This window comes from Copadichromis virginalis, linkage group LG12 (genome assembly GCF_057382275.1).
Source record: "Copadichromis virginalis isolate Kocher_CV1m ecotype Utaka linkage group LG12, C_Virginalis_male_GT1.1, whole genome shotgun sequence".
Lineage (NCBI taxonomy): Eukaryota > Metazoa > Chordata > Actinopteri > Cichliformes > Cichlidae > Copadichromis > Copadichromis virginalis.
The window spans coordinates 40,600,567-40,619,663 of NC_140629.1; the positions used below are offsets into that span (position 1 = coordinate 40,600,567).

The following is a 19,097-nucleotide window of genomic DNA, read 5'->3' on the forward strand; positions in this document are numbered from 1 at the left end:
ATGCGAAGCCCCGTGATGATAACATCGTTCATCCGGGTGTACTGCTCCAAATCCACCACTCTGTTCTCCAGGTACGCCAGCCGCCGATCCTTCTCGGCGTTCTGGATGCGGAGAGCCTTAACTTCCTCGACCAGGTCCAGGATGGCTTTCTGCTGCAGTTTGACAGTAGAAATCTCCTCTGTCATAAACTCCAGCGACTTCTTAATATCGTCTCCTTCCTCGGCTGACAGAACTTTTTTCGGGCCCATGCTGAGAGACGCTCTCGTAGCTTTGCCGTGACGACCGGCTAGCTACTTCCCAGAATCCTGTTACATTTTTAATTTTCGTTCTTTCTTCTTAGATTAAGCTTCTGGATTCGTCGCCGGTGATACTGACACACAGCCAGTGCTCCTGTGTGGCAGGCGCTGTTATGTGCAATCACACAGTGGCACTGCTCTTCCAAACAGCACACTACTCACAACTCAGAGTGCCGGTTGTCCCCCCTGTGCATAGCTGCACGGAATCTGAACAGCAATGGCACAAGCCACGGACAGTGGTAATTTAAATGAGGTTAAAGTTGTTGAATTAGTCCATGTTTACATATGAACAGCAACACCATCCATAGTAAATGCGTCTTCTGTTAGGGTGTGAGGCCAGGACCCATCAACTCCATGATCTTCACTGAGCCGGTACCAGGACGGCCCAGACTGGAGTACGGTAATTAGATTTTAAAATTTGGTTTCATGTGTTACAAATGCACGTTGCTATTTATTCATACATACATGTGTCAGAATAGGTATTAATTTACATACATTACACTTTCTGAAGACGGCTAACTCAGTCATGTACATATACATCCCAGTCTCTAACTTATGCACCACTGTTTTACACCTTTTAGTTTTTAGTTTAGTTGTTGTTCAGTATAACAACCTTCTTCCTTACATTATTGTCATTGATGTTTTCTTTAGCAGTGGCTTCTACAGAGGCATGGTGGGTCCGTTACCAGATCCCTGCTTGTTCAGAATAACGGAGGCATATGCAAAATTTAATATTGAGGACAGACCACGTGTGACCACAATGAACATGAGACCTGACAAGCCCCCTGTGGAAAGTGCCTTTGGGCTGGTGCAGGAGGGCAGTGTTCTGTCATATCAGCAGCCGGTTTTGACAACCCGGTACATCACACTACACCGCGATGCACCACCAACACCGCACTTGCCTCTGGAGGGGTATGACATCTTGCCATCAGATTGTGTGTTTGTGTGCTCAGAAGAAGAGCTTCTGCATCTGAAAAGCTTGTCTGTAACTCTGGAAATGGCTCACAAAATAGAGGAAGCTACACGTGAGCAAAGCTCTTCGTCTGAGTGGCATCAGCTCCGCAGGCCCAGAGTGACTGCCTCTAGGTTTCGGGAGGCGTGTCACGTCAGAGGCCAGAGCTCGGCAGAGTCACTAGCAGAGCGTATATTGAAGGGAACAAGGCAGACAGCAGACATGAGGAGAGGAACTGAGATGGAGCCTGCAATAGCAGCAGAGTATAGTAGGCTAATGAATGTTAACTACTCACCCTGTGGTCTGGTCATTCACCCCATTGCCCCCTGGCTTGCTGCATCTCCTGATGGTGTTGTTTTTGACCCCAATGAATACCCCCAGTTTGGCTTCGTGAATTCAAATGTCCCAATGTACAAAACTTTATTGACTGCAAATATGTGCAGATGGAATGTGGTACCCCTAAACTAAAAAAGAGCCACGCATATTACTGGCAGGTGCAAGGACAACTGCTCATCAGTGGGATGCAGTGGTGTGACTTTGTTGTGTGGGCACAAGAGGACTACCTAGTGCAAAGAATATACATGGATACAGATGTGCACAATGCAATCAGAGAAAAGGCAGACTATTTCTTTTTTTACATATATATGCCAAGATACCTGTGTTTGAAAAAAATGAACAGTGAGAACAGCAAACAGAAAACAGATCCTTCAGGCTGGAACAAAATAACTGAGGTTTTATTTGCAAAGTATTTCATGACTTCTTTTGTTGTTACTTTTACGTGAAATCAATAAACTGTTATTTAAGCAATGGCATCAATTTCATTTTTTAAAAACACACATTGAAACATTGAATTTGAACTTATTTACATGGTATTTAAAACTCCATGCCTAGCATACTGATATACATTTAGACAGTAACTCAACTGAGGGAAGAAAATGATTAATTATATTTTGGATGTTAAAGCACAGGGTCACTTATGAAAACAATTCAGTGATTTACTTTATAATTTTGATAAACAATTGCTGAATCTGAATAGTAAGATAGTAGTATAATTAAACAGTAATCAAGTGTTGTCAGCTGAGAAGGAAGAAATGCAACTGTAGTGGCCTCAGCTGCAGGTCGTTTCCGTCTTGTCTCACTATTTTTTAAACTAATGCTGTGTTCTGGTCATTTGACAGCATACATGCTGCAAACAGCTGGTTGATATTGTAAACATGTGACATGCTAATGATGCTATCAAAAAGTTTGTGTTTTATGCAGTGTTGGGTAAGTTACTTTAAATTAGTAACTTAGTTACATTACTAGTTTCTTCTATCAAAAGTAACTCAGTTACTTCAGGTTACTCGTTACTTTCAAAGTAACTAGTTACTAGGGAAAGTAACTTTGGTTTTACTCAGAATTCTCTTGTTAATGTGTTGCTTCCATAACTTTGCCAGTCTTCTAGCTTGCTTACTTGCCACAGTGCACTGTGCCACCTACCAATAGAAAGGAAAAGATAATGTGCACATTTCCACGAGAGAAATCCCACGCCTGGACCGTCATTGACTGCTGCCATGATTCTAGCCTACGTCACAGCATCATGTGCGCTTTTTACATCCAACACAAAAACTGCAGTCGTGGTGCTTCGATTGTACTCAGAACTCTGAAATTCTGCCTTCTGAATAGGAAGATGTAGGAAACACCAGACTGCAGATGAGCTGCATACAGGGCTGGACTGGGACAGAAAATCGTCCCGGGCATTTTGACTAGAGACTGGCCGCCATTATAGGAAAAATCATAAAGCCTTTGAATGAAAACAAACGCTGTTGTGACAGTGATGTTCACTGTTCTGATGGTATATATGCATCAATCTATCAATCGTTTGTTGTAAGATTCAGATAATTATTTATTAAAAGCGAGACATTTTAAATGAGAATAAGAAAGAAAAGTATTTCTTTGTGCCCCCCTCTCCCTGTTAATGCCCTACATGCCCCCCTGGCAACACTTTGCTAGACCCGCCCCTGCACAGTTACCAGCTGTCAGCTACATAAAAAAGGATCCTGGTGTTATTTGTCTCTCAGAAACAGTTCATAACTTCCCTTCAACTCATTCATGTCACCTAAAAGGTAAACCTGTTTCTCCATCACAGCTCTGATGATCCAGTAAGGACATCTCCTGGTTTCATCTTCATGTTTCCCTCTCACCACATATCCAAACCGACATCATGACCAGCAGCTTTACAGCTGTGGCTCCAGCAAACATCAGCTGATACTAGAAATTAATATTAAATAAATTCTAACAACAGCTGATCGAGCTTAAACGTGCTGCTGTTGTTTAGCGCGACATCCGCTGGTTTCCTCTTTCTGGCGCAAAGTGAGCGATAAACAAACAAGAGAGAAAAGCCGATCAGCTGATCATTGATCAAATCAAATCAAATCACTTTTATTGTCACATCACATGTGCAGGCACACTGGCACAGCACATGCGAGTGAAATTCTTGTGTGCGAGCCCCACAAGCAACAGAGATGTGCAAACACAACAACACAAACGAGCAAAATACAAGAATGGCCAACCTGAAACTAATAAATATATGTACAATATATAATAGTGTATGCATTTCTGGATGTGTATACTAAATATTTTCCTACGTGTGTGTGTGTGTGTGTGTGTGTGTGTGTGTGTGTGTGTGTGTGTGTGTGTGTATACACATTTTTACAAATTAAATAGTAAAAAAAAATAAAATAAATAATAATAATAATAATAAAATATATAAAATATACAGAGTTGAATATGTGCAAAACAAGTGGCATTTATATACAGTGTGGAGTGCATAATGTTGAAGTTCCAGTAGTGAAGCTGAGGTGTCTATGACGTGTTCAGCAGTCTGATGGCCTGGTGGAAGAAGCTGTCTCTCAGTCTGCTGGTACGGGACCGGATGCTGCAGAACCTCCTTCCTGATGGAAGCAGTCTGAACAGTTTATGGCTGGGGTGACTGGAGTCCTTGATGATCCTCCCCGCTTTCCTCAGGCAGCGCTTCCTGTAGATGTCTTGGAGGGAGGGAAGCTCACCTCCAATTATCCGTTCAGAGCACCGCACTACTCGCTGGAGAGCTTTGCAGTTGTAGGCGGTGCTGTTGCCATACCAGGTGGTGATGCATCCAGTGAGGATGCTCTCAATGGCACAGTGATAGAAGGTCCTGAGGATGCGGGGGCTCATGCCGAATCTTTTCAGTCTCCTGAGAAAGAAGAGGCGCTGCTGCGCCTTCTTCACTGTTTTGTTTGTGTGTACTGACCACGTAAGATCCTCAGCCAGATGTACGCCAAGGAACCGGAAGCTGCTCACTCTCTCCACAGCAGCGCCGTTGATGGTGATGGGGGTGTGTACTTCTCTGCACCTCCGGAAGTCCACTATCAACTCCTTTGTCTTTGCGACGTTGAGGGTGAGATGGTTGTCTTGACACCAGTGGGTCAGGGCGCTGACCTCCTCCCTGTAAGTCGTCTCATCACCGTTGGTGATAAGACCCACCACTGTAGTGCCGTCCGCAAACTTCACAATGATGTTGGAGCTGTTAGTGGCTGTGCAGTCGTAGGTGTAGAGTGAGTACAGGAGAGGGCTCAGTACACACCCCTGTGGAGCACCAGTGTTCAGTGTGACGGGGGATGAGGTGATGCTGCCCAGTCTGACCACTTGGCGTCTGTCAGACAGGAAGCTAAGGATCCAGCTGCAGAGGGAGCTGCTCAGTCCTAGATCCTGCAGTTTCCTGTCCAGCTTCGAGGGAACGATGGTATTGAATGCTGAGCTGTAATCTACAAACAGCATTCTCACATACGTGTCTCTCTTCTCCAGGTGTGACAGGGCAGTGTGTAGTGTCAGGGCTATGGCATCATCAGTGGACCTGTTGTGGCGGTATGCAAACTGTAGAGGGTCCAGTGAGTCGGGTAGTGCAGAGCAGATGAAGTCCCTGACCAGCTTCTCGAAGCATTTGCTTACGATGGGGGTCAGGGCTACAGGTCGCCAGTCGTTCAATGAGGAGATGGTGGAGGATTTGGGTACAGGGACGATGGTGGCCATTTTGAAGCAGGCTGGGACTACAGACAGAGAGAGGGAAAGGTTGAAGATGTGCGTGAACACTCCAGCCAGCTGAGCCGCGCATGACCTGAGGACGCGGCCGGGAATCCCGTCCGGACCAGTAGCTTTGCGCGCGTTCACCTTCCTGAAGCACTTCCGCACATCCTCCTCAGACACAGTGTGCGCACTGACGTCATCCGCGGTGCGCACACTGTCCGGTCTCATGGTGTTCGCTGTGTCGAATCTAGCGTAGAATACGTTTAGATCCTCACACAGAGAGGCCGTGGTCTGCGGTGTGCTGGTTTTCCCTCTAAAGTCTGTGATCGTGTTTAGTCCCTGCCACATACTCCGAGGGTTGTCAAACTGTTGCTCCACCCTGTCCCTGTACTCACGTTTGGCTGCTTTGATCGTCTTCCGGAGTTGGTAATGTGCGTGTTTGTAGTCCGATGTGTTCGCAGAGGCAAAGGCGGTGTTCCGTGCCGCGCGAACATCTCCGTTAATCCAGGGTTTTTGATTTGGGAAGGATTTGACTGTTCTGGATGGGACGACATCTTCCACGCATTTCCTGATAAATCCACAGACTGAGTCTGTGTATTCATCAATGTCTCTGGCGGCCACGTGAAACATTTCCCAGTCCGCGTGATCAAAACAGTCCCGCAGCGCAGACTCCGATTGGTCCGTCCAACAGTGCACCGCCCTCCGGGTTGGAGCTTCCTGTTTCAGCTTCTGCCTGTAGGCGGGCAGGAGCAGGATGGAGCAGTGATTTGATTGGCCGAATGGGGCGCGGGGGAGGGCTTTGTACGCATCCCGGAAAGAGGTGTAGCAGTGGTCGAGTAGCCGGTTTCCACGTGTGTTGAAAAGGATGTGTTGATGGAGTTTGGGTGAGACTTTCTTCAGGTTTCCCTTATTAAAGTCTCCGGCTGTGATAAACGCTGCCTCTGGGTGTGCGGTTTCCTCGCTGCTGATCGCGCTGTACTGAGTGCTCGGTCAGTGTCGGCTTGTGGGGGAATGTAAACAGCCGTAATAATCACTGCTGTAAATTCCCTCGGTAGCCAGAATGGCCGGCACTTAATCATCAGGTACTCCAGGTCCGGTGAGCAGAAGGATTTGACCGGGTGCACGTTCGCATAATCACACCAGCTGTTGTTGATCATGAAACACACACCACCGCCTCTGCTTTTCCCAGTAAGATCCTGTGACCTGTCCGCGCGGTGCACAGAGAACCCCGGCAGTTGTATTGCGGAGTCCGGTACTTTGTCCGATAGCCAGGTTTCTGTGAGGCAGATCACGCAGCAGTCCCGCATCTCTCGCTGGAATGAGATCCGTGCCCGAAGCTCGCACAGCTTGTTCTCCAGAGACTGCACATTAGCCAGTAATAAACTGGGTAACGGTGGTCTGTTAGTGCGCCGTCTCAGTCGAACCAGAACGCCAGATCTTCTCCCTCTGCGTCGGCGTTTGCGGCCTCCAGGGACAGAGAACAAAGGCGTCTCAGGTGAGATGAATGGGGGGTCTGCAAACGGAGCGTCCGTGTTGCAAAACTTGAACTCCGGAAAGTGATAAGAAAGACCGTCTTTTATGTCCAGTAAGGTTTGTCGGTCGTACACAAGGAGACAAGTGCTGCTCGTGAAAAAATAAAGGAAAAGTAAAATTAAACACAGAAGAAAGCCGTTGCTTGGGGGAGCTCGCGACGAGGCTGCCATACTCGGCGCCATCTTTAGAAACAGACCTTTACCTTTACCTGGATGATTGAGGACTAACCATTTGTACATTTATGTGAGTGCATTATTCATGTGAAAGTGTGTAGCGTAGTTATTTTCAATAACTTTGGGGCTGTTTAGCATCTCTTTAAAGACAAAATCCTTTTAAGTGTTTTTGTGCTTTTTTCTCTTCGTGATTCGTGATCAGATTGCGACGGTTTCCTCCTTTATCTTCCACAAATGTACGCCGCCATGTTCCGTCAGTACAGCCGAGTGTGGGGACCGTTATCCGCCAGGGTTAGCCTTTGTTTTGGCGCTCCAGTCGCGGCTCGGAGCAAGCTGTCCCCCCGCTGCTGTTTGAAGAAGTTTCGTGATTGAAGTAGAAACGGGAGAGGGAGGGGGGAGAATGAGAGAAGAAGAGGCAGCTGTGCAGCGTAAACACAGAATAACTCCAGCTTTGTGTCTTTTTCATTGTAGCTGAATTACGGGACAAACTGTTCCTTTTCACCTCAATAAGAAACGCGTAATATTTTCTCTGAATACCAGACGGGACGGTTGGCAACTCTAATAACTTAGGAACAAAATAAAGTGCAACTTCATTAACTTCATAGCACCACCCAGCTGTATAGAAACTCCGTCATGCTAGCTAGCACGCAGTACGGAAAAAGTCAGAATAACGAAAATAAACTCCACCTAAACTTGGTTCATATCTGACCCAGAGAGACTGCAGGTCATAACTTCTTACCTGAAGTTCAGTTCACCACCTCGGGTCTCTCCTCCTGCCTCCCTTTTCCTTCATCCACCTGCTGCCTCCACCACTTGCTAATGTTACTGAATCTGTGGAAGCTCCGCGATGCCACCACACGAAGTAACGAATAACGAGCCTATCTAAATCCCAGTAACGAGTAACGCGTTCCTGGTTTTGGCATAATAACTAGTTACCGTGGTCGTTACCACATTAATAACGTAGTTACTGTAACGCGTTACTTAATAACGCGTTAGTCCCAACACTGGTTTTATCCTCCTAATGACTCGCTCCACATGCACCCTGAGTCTGGCTGTGGCCTGCGTCTCCTTAACCTGGTATGCTGGCATCTGCTTCTGCTTAGATAGAAAAGGTGGGCAGTACACTTTGCATTTACAACAATCAGTGATTAGGAAGCCCTTATCTACCATCACTGCCATGTCTTCACTCAACTTCTCAGCAATGCCTGATTGTTTGAATAGCTCCTTGTCACTAACCTGACCAGCATACAGATCAGAGATGAATGTCACTGGACCATGTGGAGCTATGCCAACCAGGGCTTTCATCGTACAGTGGGATTTGTATGAAGAGTACATTTCACTTTGGAGAAGTGGTGAGGATGGTGTCTGACACCTCAGCTCTGTGCAGTCAAGGATCATCTGGGTGTCTGAGAAATCTTTGAATTCCTCAGAGAGGTAAGCTTGCACTTCTTCACGTGTAAGCCAGATGCACTGAGGCCCCAGTGCAGTGGCAAGAACATTTGTCCATGCTGAAATAAGCAGAGATGGGCAGTAACGCGTTACTGTAATCTGATTACTTTTTTCAAGTAACGAGTAAAGTAAGGGATTACTATTGCAAAAACGGTAATTAGATTACGGTTACTTTCCCGTAGGAACGCTGCGTTACTGCGTTACAAAAACCGTGATTTTTTTGCGAGAATGTCTCATGACAGTGACGTAAGCGAGTGCGACGTTCGTGACAACAGCTGTGTGCAGATCAACAATGGATCATATATCGAGTGCAGAGAGAGTATGAGCGTGCAGCGTTTAAAGCGTGGAAGTACTGACCTTACTTTGAGTTTGATTCCATAAAAAGTGACAAAAACATTAGTGTCCGCTGTGCGTGGGAAGAAAACTTCTTTTTACAGCGAAAAAACCCCTAAACTTCCAACAAGCACCGAGTAGCTACGACGTAATGGGAAACTCACAGAGAAACTCGCGGATTCTTCCACTGACCGCGGCACACCTGCACCAGGGTAACCCTCCGCCTGCCCCACTCCTGCTTTACAGGTGAAAATAGAGCAACAGGACCGCTGAGTCTTTGACTTTATTTATTTTCTGCTGTGTTTTACTTGCATCTATTTGAAAGACTGAGTGTAAACACAAAATATATTTTATTTTATGAGCTGGAATGTGCAGAAAATAGGTTTAAATGTTAAACTAATTTCTTCCAGTCAGAGAATGTTGCAGATAATTAAATTTTTGCTTGATGCATAAAGTTAAAAGATTAAAACTAATAAAACAAGTTTTAAAAAGAGACTTTTCCATTTGATTACATTTTGTATGATGGATTATGCAGAAAAAGTAGAATTGGGCTGAAAGATCTATCGCTTTATCAGCTACTCAGGTTGTAAATCGTGTTTTTAAAAAGTAACTAAGTAACTAAGTAATTAATTACTTTTGAAAATAAGTAATCAGTAAAGTAACGGGATTACTTTTTTTGGGAAGTAATCAGTAATTAGTTACTGATTACTTTTTCAAGTAACTTGACCAACACTGGAGTGGTCAATAAGTGGCAAAGTGTCTGCTGCAGACCTGAGAGGTAATCGTGAAATGATCCCGGCGTATGTTTACCAGCCACTGTCTTAGTATACCGTTAAATTTGGCTGAAGCCGAACAAAGTGGGACACAGCAATGCTCAGAGTATTTCTTCTCCTGTTTTTGAAAATGTTCTGTTTTAAATACTTTCCTTTTTATACTCATTCTGAAGTTACATTAGCATAGCTACCAAGAGATAAACAAACATACCGGAAATGCCCAAGTGGCAGTATTTGGAAACGGAAATACGTCACAAGCCCTAGTGCAGAGAGGTCTGTTAACACATAGTGAGTGAAGCAGAAACACCCAGTGCATCATGGGAATCCCCCGGCAGCCTACACCTATTGCAGCATAACTAAGGGAGGATTCAGGGTCACCTGGTCCAGCCCTAACTATATGCTTTAGCAAAAAGGAAAGTTTGAAGCCTGATCTTGAAAGTAGAGATAGTGTCTGTCTCCTGAATCCAAACTGGAAGCTGGTTCCACAGAAGAGGGGCCTGAAAACTGAAGGCTCTGCCTCCCATTCTACTTTTAAATACTCTAGGAACAACAAGTAGGCCTGCAGAGCGAGAGCCAAGTGCTCTAATAGGGTGATATGGTCCTACAAGGTCATTAAGATAAGATGGGGCCTGATTATTTAAGACCTTGTATGTGAGGAGCAGGATTTTGAATTCTGGATTTAACAGGAAGCCAAAACAGGAGAAATCTGCTCTCTCTTTCTAGTCCCTGTCAGGACTCTTGCTGCAGCATTTTGGATTAGCTGAAGGCTTTTCAGCGAGTTTTTAGGACTTCCTGATAATAATGAATTACAGTCGTCCAGCCTGGAAGTAATAAATGCATGAACTAGTTTTTCAGCGTCACTCTGAGACAGGATATTTCTAACTTTAGAGATGTTGCACAAATGGAAGAACGCAGTCTTACATATTTGTTTAATATGTGCGTTGAAGGACATGTCCTGGTCAAAAATGACTCCAAGGTTCCTCACAGCGTTACTGGAGGCCAAGGTAATGCCATCCAGAGTAAGAATCTGCTTAGATACCATATTTCTAAGATTTTCAGGGCCGAGTACAATAACCTCAGCTTGATCTGAATGAAGAAGCAGAAAGTTAGCGGCCATCCAGGTCTTTATGTCTTTAAGACATTCCTGCAGTTTAACTCATTGGTGTGTGTTATCTGGCTTCATGGACAGATAGAGCTGGGTGTCATCTGCATAGCAGTGTAAATGTATGCTATGTCTTCTAATGATACTGCCTAAGGGAAGCATGTATAATGTAAACAGAATTGGTCCTAGCACTGAACCCTGTGGAACTCCATAATTAACCTCAGTGTGTGAAGAGGACTCTCCATTTACATGCACAAACTGGAGTCTATTAGATAGATATGATACAAACCACTGCAGTGCAGTACCTGTAATACCTACAGCATGTTCTAATCGCTCTAATAGGATATTATGGTCAACAGTATCGAACGCTGCACTGAGGTCTAGCAGGACAAGCACAGAGATGAGTCCACTGTCAGAGGCCATAAGAAGATCATTTGTAACCTTCACTAAAGCTGTTTCTGTGCTGTGATGAGCTCTGAAACCTGACTGAAACTCTTCAAATAAACCTCTGCAGATGATCTGTTAGCTGTTTGACAACTACTCTTTCAAGGATGTTTGATATGAAAGGAAGGTTGGAGATTGGCCTATAATTAGCTAAGACTGCTGGGTCTAGAGATGCTTTTTGAGTAAAGCTTTAACTACAGCCAGCTTGAAGGCCTGTGGTACATAGCTGATTATTAGAGATAGGTTGATCATATTTAAGATCAAAGAATTAATTACTGGCAGGACTTCTTTGAGCAGTTTTGTAGGAATGGGGTCTAAAAGACAGGTTGATGGTTTGGAGGAAGTAATTATTGAAGTTAACTCAGAAAGATCAATTGGAGAAAAAGAGTCTAACTTAACATCAATGGTACTAAGAGTAGCTGTAGATAATATTACATCTGTGGGATGATTATTGGTAATTTTTTCTCTAATGATAAAAATTTTATTTGTGAAGAAGTTCATGAAGTCATTACTAGTTAACGTTAAAGGGATGGTTGGCTCAACAGAGCTCTGACTGTTTGTCAGCCTGGCTACAGAGCTGAAGAGAAACCTGGGGTTGTTCTTATTTTCTTCAATCAGTGATGAATAGTAAGATGTTCTGGCTTTGCGGAGGGCTTTCTTATAAAGCAGCAAACTATTTCTCCAGGCTAAATGATGATCCTCTAAATTTGTGACACGCCATTTCCTCTCCAGATTACGAGTCATCTGCTTTAGGCTACGTGTTTGAGAATTATACCACGGAGTCAGGTACTTCTGATTAGAGACCTTAGTTTTCACTGGAGCTACAGTATCCAGAGTCGTACATAGTGAGGAGGTGAAATTATTAACAAGATAATCGACCTCTGTTGGGGTAGCGTTCAGATAGCTGCTCTGCTCTGTGTTGGTACAGGGCATTGAAGATGATAACAGTGGGTGGATTATATTCTTAAACTTAGTTACAGCGCTTTCAGAAAGACATCTACTTTGATAAAGTCTACTCTCCACCGCTGTGTAATCAATTATTGTAAATGTAAATGTTATCAGGAAATAATCAGACAGCAGAGGGTTTTCAGGAAACACTGTTAAATGTTCAGTTTCTATGCCATATGTTAAAACAAGATCTAGAGTGTGATTAAAGTGGTGGGTGGGTTCTTTTACATTTTGAGAGAAGCCAATTGAGTCTAATAACAGATTAAATGCCATGTTGAGGCTGTCATTTTTAGCATCTACATGGATGTTAAAATCACCCACAATAATTATTTTATCTGAGCTCAGAACTAAATTAGATATAAAGTCTGAGAAATCAGACAGAAACTCTGTGTAAGGCCCAGGTTGTCATGGTCTCCGTGCCTGCCCGGTCGGCCCCACAAGGCTACATTTGCTGTTTCTGTTCTCTCCCTCTCTGCCTGGGCGGAGCTCACTGTGGGCTCCCGCCCTTGGCCCACACACACACCTGACAACAATCACCTGTCATCATCGGGAGCACTATTTGAGGCTGGAACACAGATCCTCTTGTCGCTGGATGAGTGTACTACTGACGTTAGTGTTCTCACAGCTCCTGTGGACTTGTGCTTCATAATTCGTGATTTGTGATTAGTTGGTGAATTTCCTTCTCTTCTGCCTCAGATCTCCCCCCCCCCCCCCGGACCTGCGACCTCCCTGCCGTGTGAATGTGTGTGAGTGTGAGCAAAGAAGACGTGAGCAAGTGTGAGAGAGCTACCCTGTGATTCCCCGGAGTTTTGGATCCCTTCACTGTACATATATTGAACTGGCACTGTAAATAAACTACACCTTGGAGACACCTAACTGCTCTGCGTTTGAGTCCCTGTAACCAGATCGTGACACAGGTGGACGATAGATGATAACAAGTAAGACTGGTTTCTGAGTTTCACAGCTGGGGTGGACGAGGCGAAGCATCAGGCTTTCAAATGAATTAAAAGTCTGTCTGGGTCTTTGGTTGATTAATAGGCTGGTGTGAAAAATTGCTGCCACACCTCCCCCTCGGCCTGTGCTTCGAGATTTCTGGTAGTTAGAATGACTCGGGGGTGTTGATTCATTTAAACTAACATAATCATCTTGCTGCAACCAGGTTTCTGTAAGGCAGAGTAAATCAATTTGTTGATCAATTATTAAGTCATGTACTAACAGAGACTTGGAGGAGAGAGACCTAATATTTAATAATCCACATTTCACTGTTTTACTCTTTGGTTCAGATGTGGATAAGATAAGATAAGATAAGATAAGATAAGATAAGATAACCTTTATTAGTCCCACACGTGGGAAATTTGTTTTGTCACAGCAGGAAGTGGACAGTGCAAAAGTTATGAGGCAAAAATTAGAATACAATAAGAATAAATACAGTACACAACTGTACAGAATAGAATAAAATAAAATACTATATACAGTAGAATAAAATAAAATAAATATACAATAAGATAAAAATAGAATACAAATACAAATACTATATACAACTGAGTAAAAATACAACGATGACAGAAAGGATTATTGCACTTAGTATTATGTATTGTTAGTATATACTGTATTGTTCTTTCTTTGTGATTGTTTATGTTTAAGTTGTTTGTTGCTGGTTTTTAGTTTGTTTTTTGTCTTTTTGGGAGCTGACACAGTCTCTATGGAGATGGGTTTTTGGGGGGGTAGCAGGAGGAGAGAAGCTGCAGAGAGGCGTGTAAGACTGCAACTCTGCTTCCTGGTCCCAACTCTGGATAGTCATATTTTGGGGGGTTTAATAAATTTGTCCATATTTCTAGAAATGAGAGCTGCTCCATCCAAAGTGGGATGGATGCCGTCTCTCCTAACCTCTCAGAGGTTTTTCAGTATTTCAGTGTTTTTGTTGGCAGATAGCAATGATAGTGAGACACGATCACATAAGAGGAACTGTGCAGTGAAGCAACAAACCGCCTTCATGACATGAAGCTGAGCGAAATGATCACTGTGTGAATCTACAGACCAAAAAAAAAATCCTATAAATACCAGCTGATGCAGGCCTCGTCAGTTGTTATCTGCTGTTTCCTCCTCATCCTTCTCTCTCCTTCAGGTCGCCTCCTAGCTCCTCTCTCCTCCCATTTCCACCTTTTCTCCTCTCTGACTGACAGACTGACATTATGAGGCTGTTAGACACTCAGTGGGTAGAAAGTACCAGTTAATTACACACATGCACGCGCGCACGCACACACGCACACACACACACACACACACACACACACACACAGGTAGCAGAACAAAGCCTTTTAGACAGAAATAAAACGCGGATGGAGAGAGGAGCAGCTGTGAGGAAGGAAGGAAACAGGGAGGACTTCTGGAGGTTAGGGAAAGATGGAAAAGAAAGAACAGATGAAAAATCAAATGAGACATGAAAGAACAAATAAAAAGAAAAAATATGAAAAAGTGAGAAATGAGGAAGGAAAGCAAAGACAGCGGATCTAAGAGGGGAGAGGTGGATGCAGGTCTGGAGGTGGTGTGAGAGAGAGTTCAGCATCCTGACAGCCTGATGGATGAAGCTGTCTCTCAGTCTGCTGGTTCTGGCCTCGAGGCTCTTCAGTCTCCTTCCTGATGGCAGCAAACTGAAGAAGCTGTTGGACGGATGGGTGGAGTCACCTGTGATGCAGAGAGCTTTCAGGTGAGACGGGTGCAGTAGATGTCCTGGAGGGAGGGAACAGAGGTACCCACGATCCTCTCTGCTGCTCTCACTACCCGTCGTAGCTGTTTCCAGCAGCACCCAGGAGCCACACCACACAGTGATGCAGCTGGGAGGATGCTCTCCACGGTGCCTCTGTAGAAGCTGCTCATAGTGGAGGTTGATGCTCTCGCTGTCCTCAGTTTGCAGAGGAAGTAGAGTCGCTGTTGGGCTTTGCTGACCAGGAGAGATGTGCAGGAACTTGGTGCTGCCTACCCTCCACAGCAACACCATTACTTCAATTCAATACTTTATTGTCCAACGAGGGGAAATTAGCAGCACGGAGAAAAATAAGAGTAAACCAAACAATGATAAAAAGCCACAACTGTTATTTGCCATTAAGGATACAGTTGCAGTAAGGATAAAGGAAAGCTGCAGTCTTTTGGTCTTCCTCAGTCTAAAAACGACGGCCAACAAGTCAAGCTCACTGTGAAGCTCATGGTTCAAATAGTTAACTATAAAATGATCCTTTCTCAGCACGTTTGTCAGAAATGGCCAAACGTCCTGAGTTTGACCAAAAGTCCCATCAGACCTTCAGAGTCATGTGACCAAACCAGGCAGCGATACAGGAAGTAAGAACGGTGAATATGTGATAAAGCTAAAGTCCTACCACCATCATCTTCCTCACTCACTCAGCCTGGATGCAGTGTTTGACTGGTGTGGCAAAATCACACCGTAACCAGCTGTGGTAGTGTGTGACGTGGACGTGAAGCTGAAATGATGGTTTCAGCATCTCCCAAACTCTGCAGGAAAGAGCTTCAGCAGCAGAGAGAATCGCAGCCACGACTTCCACGTGTTGGCGGCGGCTCTAAAAGCCTTCAGATGTTCTGGATCAGACGTTTGAGCCGAAAAACAGAAAAGTGTCCGACCTGACCGACTTCATACAGACAGAACACCAAACGTGATTTCATGTTTGAACAGTTACAGCAGCGAGTGATTCGTGTGGTTTTTGTCTCATTTTGCATTTAACACTAAACGATGTTGCACCTTCATCTGTGTCGGTCGCGTCTGTGAGGCGAACCAAACAAATGAAAGCACCTCCCACACAGAGCTGCTCTGAGGGGAACCTCCAAACTGCGACTGCTTTAGTCAATGTTTGGATTCAGCTGGAAGCTTTTAAATCGTTGCAGAAACAAAGAGCGAAGTTCAGCGTCTGCCATTAAAGAGAGAGAGACGCAGAGCTGCAGTGTTTGCTCTCCATTATGAAGTAAAGTGACTCTGAAGGACAACACCGCCTGCATGTGCGCTGCACCACTCACATGGTGGGGACATGCAGTCCTCATAAAGCAGAAAGCATTAATGTACAGACACAAGTCGCCCACATCTAATCCACAGCATCTGATATTAAATAAAAATACTGCAATTAAAACAAAGATGAAGCTAAAGAATCAAACAGAGCGAGGCCACGACAGATTTATCTAACAGGTGAGGGGAGGAAAGAATTAAGGAAGCAGGAAAGGCTGAAAGAAAGGAAACAAAGACACGAAAAAGAGGGGAAAGAGGCTGAGAAGGACGGAGGACAAAAATAGTCCTAAGAGTGATTTTCCTTTAGAAAGCATGACAAACATTTGATTCATGGACAAACAGGCCAAAAGTGATGTTAGCTGGTATGTCCTCACTTTAATCCAAGTCGACTAATATGTTTAAAGACAAGGAAGGAAGTGAGTTAGGAAAGGGAACATTATAATGAGATCAAAATGAAAACGGGGACATGAAGGAATCAAGGAATTAAGGAGACAAATGTAAGGAAAGGAAACAAAGTCTAAAAATAAATCCTAAAAAATAATTTTGTCAATTCAAACCTGTACGTGGAATAAAGTCCCCGCAGAGCATAGATGTAAGAATGTGTGTGTGTGTGTGTGTGCACTAAAAGGACCAGTGTGCTTCACAAGGCCAGCTCCTTTGACCTTGTACGTCATTGTTTGTCACTATTAATGACTTCCTCTTAATTGGACGGGCTGTAGGAACAAACAAACACACACACACACACACACACACACACACACACACACACACACACACACACACACCTAGCTGCAGGTACATTCAAATGCAGATAAAGCAAATTAAAGTGAATTAAAAGCATGGACGAGGCTCTCAGCTCGCTCTGGCCTTGTGTCGGCAGCAGGTGGATAAATGCAGTTTTCGTCTTCATGAAGCTGCAGCACGAGTTACAGGACACACACGTGCACGCCACAGCTTTTTAAAGAAATCAAACAAACAGCAACCACAGAAAACAAGCTCCTCCTCCTTTTTCCACAAACAATTCAATTCAAATCAGTTGGATGTGGGCTAATCCACATCCCAGCAACACAAACATTCGGAAGAGTTTCAGTAGTGGCAAAATGAGACGTGTCATGGTGCTCGCACTCAGTTCAGTGCGTGTATTTCCACAGGAAAGCAACAACTCTTAATCTGGCCTCTGAGACAGCTGGGAGTCCTGAACGCTCCTGATCCACAGGCGAGGCCAGAAGGAAAACCAGAACACCAGAGACTCCCTGAGATGCTGCTGGACTCTGAGCAGTCAGACCACTAAAACCCAGCGAGCCAGAAACAGACTCAAAGAAGCGTGAAAGCTTGTCTGCGTTACCTGATCGGTTTGATCTGAGCTCGCTGTGCGAGTCTGAAGCCGGTGTCGGTTTTAAACCCGGCAGCTCGTCCTGCTGCACCTCTGACATCGCTTAGTTCTGCCTGCGGGAGCATCGACCGTCACATCTCATCATCGCCACGTCTCCTGCTTGAGAATCAATGAGACGCCTTCACGGATCAATAACAGAGCCGCTCGCACGCCAACATCATCATCCTCTCTGCGCTCCATCACGAGAATTCTCAATGTTCAAACTAAAACTTTATCAGAGTGACGCCGGGCGTCTGTCCCACCGATCGACCGGCCTGGAACGATCAGCAGATAATTGGCTGGCAGCTGTCCTGGAAAACGATTTCATCATTTCACACCAAAAAGTCCGTGACAGCACCTGCTCAGGTGAGCTGTCCCTGAAATAGGTCCCAGCGCAGGACAGGACACAGGCGTGTGAATGACAGCCAGACAGGTGGAGGAGGGTGGAGACCACAGGTGACAGACATAAGATGAAATGAGCCAATCAGACCATAGCTCGACTCAGAGATGCTGAGATGGTCTGAGCGCGTGCAGAGGAGGGAGGATGAAGATGGAGCAGGAGGAGAAGAGGAAGAGCTCGGAGGAGGACATGCTGGGAGGTGGAGGCAGAACCCCAAAAGGTGAAGATGATGATGATGAAGAATAAATCATTCTGCAAATCCTAAAAAGTGTTGAAGCTTCAGACGCAGGGCTGCAAGCGTCTCACAGCGAGCCTGCAAGTCTGCGCGAAAACGCTTAGTGACGAGGAGAGGACCCGCATCGGGACATGAGTCCACCCTCCGATCAGGAAACACGCTGCTGCGCTGGCTGTGATGTCATCACACGACTCAGACGGACACCGCCAGAACACGATCGTTGTGGTTTTTCTGCCATGTGCGCACGTCTCACAGCTGATGGCTCCAAACCAGTCGCTCTGATGATCGCCATCTTTGATTTACAGTGTGTTAAAAATCCTAATAATGCGTCTTATTTCTGATGGTGATGATCTTTGTGTCATCAGCGCTGCGCCTCCATCAACATTTCAATAAAAACGTGTCTGTTAATAAAAACAACAGGAACCTTTCTCACACTAAAGAGTTCAGTCCTGAACTACAGGAGCGCCATCTACAGACAGACATCTGGCACTGCAGCGCCGCACACATTTATGTCTGAGCTGTGCGAGCCAAACTGGAGGACTGGATGTTCTGGTTGGTTTTACTGGAAGCTTCAGCTCCAGCTGTGTGTGATGTCATTCACAGTGGTTCATTCACTGCTCTGGGCCGATTTCACCCTTCGGCTGTTCGTGACAGCCACCCTCAGCTGTAGTGTTTCTGTGGTTTCTTGATCAGAGCTGATTGTAACGTTAATGAGTTTTTCTCCACGCCGTTGGGGAGAGCGCCAGTTTTCTGTGGAACGACAGTAATGTAGTTTTTTATGTGCTGATGCGAGACAAGCAGCTCTGCAGACGAGCAGAGGTTGTTTAAAAGGCCACTCGGAGCAGAAGGAATGAAAACAGTTCAATATTCAGTTAAAGCGGGAGAGGCCGCGCAGCACCTGCACTGCAAAACAGCCCACTTCAAAACACCTGCGGACGAGTCCACAGTTGGCAAGAGCAGAGAAATCAGTCGGTAAGGCAGCCGCAGCAGAAACTGCGACTGTAGACATGAATGAGCCGAGCAGCTATCACAGT

The 19,097-nt window shown here is 45.0% G+C and overlaps 1 protein-coding gene across 1 annotated transcript; it reads left to right on the forward strand.

Moving 5' to 3' along the window:
- Positions 1–246: 246 nt before the first annotated feature.
- LOC146697819 (uncharacterized) lies at positions 247–1,903 on the forward strand. The gene is made up of 4 exons (XM_085474252.1): positions 247–264; positions 341–535; positions 624–696; positions 948–1,903. The coding sequence occupies exons 1-4, from the start codon at positions 247–249 to the stop codon at positions 1,004–1,006; spliced, it is 345 nt and encodes a 114-aa protein (XP_085330378.1). The 3' UTR covers positions 1,007–1,903.
- Positions 1,904–19,097: the final 17,194 nt, after the last annotated feature.

Coding starts and splice junctions, on each gene's coding strand:
- LOC146697819 (XM_085474252.1), top strand. Junction 536..623: donor GGCACAAGCCACGGACAGTG/GTAATTTAAATG, acceptor GTCTTCTGTTAG/GGTGTGAGGCCAGGACCCAT. Junction 697..947: donor ACGGCCCAGACTGGAGTACG/GTAATTAGATTT, acceptor TGTTTTCTTTAG/CAGTGGCTTCTACAGAGGCA.